The sequence below is a fragment of the Otolemur garnettii genome, unplaced genomic scaffold (genome assembly GCF_000181295.1).
Source record: "Otolemur garnettii isolate 467f Iridium unplaced genomic scaffold, OtoGar3 scaffold00032, whole genome shotgun sequence".
Lineage (NCBI taxonomy): Eukaryota > Metazoa > Chordata > Mammalia > Primates > Galagidae > Otolemur > Otolemur garnettii.
Window position 1 is genome coordinate 5,038,517 of NW_003852427.1, and position 1,911 is coordinate 5,040,427.

At 42.3% G+C, this 1,911-nt stretch overlaps 1 protein-coding gene across 1 annotated transcript in view; it reads right to left on the reverse strand.

Moving 5' to 3' along the window:
- KY (kyphoscoliosis peptidase) overlaps positions 1 to 1,911 on the reverse strand; it is a 55,664-nt gene that overhangs the window by 24,314 nt on the left and 29,439 nt on the right. The window contains 1 exon segment of the mRNA XM_003789409.2: positions 721 to 783. Within this exon segment, the coding sequence (XP_003789457.1) occupies positions 721 to 783 (63 nt within the window).

Consider the following 1,911-nt stretch of genomic DNA (forward strand, 5'->3'; position numbering starts at 1 on the left):
CTACCCCCATTCAGAAGAAGGATGGCATTTCTAAAATGAGATTTTACTAGTTTTCCCCTTTTTTGGTTCCATTTTACAACATCTGAACATTAAAAATATCCATAATGATTTATGCCTCATTAAATTTATCTTCTGAGCAGATTATATAAGATCCAAATCTGATTTTGCATAAATACGTTTAAAATACCAATGTCATTAACTAAATTAAAGCAAAACAATGAGAAGAACTGATGAACCTCATTTAGGCCTCAGATGCCATCTGGTCTCTACTGAGGGGGAAACTGAGGCCCCATGAAAGCAAAAGAGGGGCAAAAGCTGGATTCCAACCCAGATCAGTGCTGCTTTCCCTGCCTCACTCTGCTTATTCACAGGCCCCCTATCTTACAGACACATTTGACAACCTATTGAAAGTTAACATAGCTTTTAATGCTGTTCCCCTTAATAGACTACCTTGTAATTGGTGGGGTTTATGCTTTAGCTTTGGTATTATATCTGATATATGGGTGTAGGAGCTTTTTCCTTTTTCACCTATGCCCACGACACACATTCCAAATCAATTCTGACAGAACTTCATGAGTTCTTCTTCCCCTGAACTCAGAAGTGGCCCTAGACTCTCAGCACAGTGCCCTGGAAGTCATTGCCAATTGACTGGAGATTGGGCCATACGGCTAAATCAATGTGCACTCTTGAGATGGCCTTGGAGAAGGCTCTGGAACTTACCATGGGCATCTTTCCCTCCAGGCTGCCGGGGTCTTGTGTTTCCATTTTTGTCACCTTGTAAACCTATAATGTTCCAAAGGTGAGAAGTAGAAACATTTCAGAAGAAACAGAAATATAAGCACTAATGATTCTCTGTATGGTGATCATGCTTCCAACTCTTCCTCTTCACTCTCCTTTTTATAGGCTCCTTGCTCCCATCCCATCCACCACTGAACTACTGGAATTTCCATCAACTTCCTGGTGTAGTGGAGGGGAGACTGGGAACCAGGAAGTAGACTACAAGAGAGGAAGGTGTAGTGTACTTAAAATTTGCTCTGACCCCAACATTGTGGATTTTTCAGTGGGTCCTCCTAAAACCTGCCCTTCTCTGGATTCACGGTGGGTGATATTGAGAGCACTAATGAATTCACTGCCAGATAACCCCAGGACAAAAACAGACAATGGACAAAAACACAAATAAGAGGAGGTAAAGAAAGTTTGTATAGTGTCTGAAACCCAGAAAGGGTAGGTAATTATTATTACTTTTTCAGACAGGGTCTCACTCTGTTGCTCCAGCTAGAGTGCAGTGGTGATATCATAGTTCCCTGCAGCCTCAAATTCCTGGGCTCAAGCAATTCTCCTGCCTCAGTCTCCTAAGTAGCTGGGAGTATAGGAACACTACCATGCCTGGCTAATTTGTCTATTTTTTTTGTGGAGATGGGGGTCTCACTCTTTCTCAGGCTGGTATTGAACTCCTGGTCTGGAGCGATGCTTCCATCTCTGTCTCCCAAAGTGTTAGGATTCCAGGTGGGAGCCAGCATGCCAGGCCAGGTAATCACTGAATTATTCCTTTGGAAGATTAAAGGGCAACTGAATCCTACAAATTCAGGACTGTTAAGGCAGAATGGTAACCAATATTTATTAGACTCCATGACCAAGAAGAAAGCTTTTCCTGGTGGCCTGGCTTCCACTTGTATTTTTGATAGAATGGTAGTTGGCGTTTCTTATGTACTGGCCTAGGCTTTATATTTACTTTCTTATTTAGCCTCATAATCTGATGAGGAAGGTTTACATTCTTTTTCCTTTATAGATAAGAAAATCAAGCCCCAAAGAGGGGTTAAGCCACTTGATCAAGATCACACAGCTGAAATACATAAACCTAGCCAGTTAGCCTGGAGCCTACCCTACCTACACTGGACTGCCCTTCTGAGG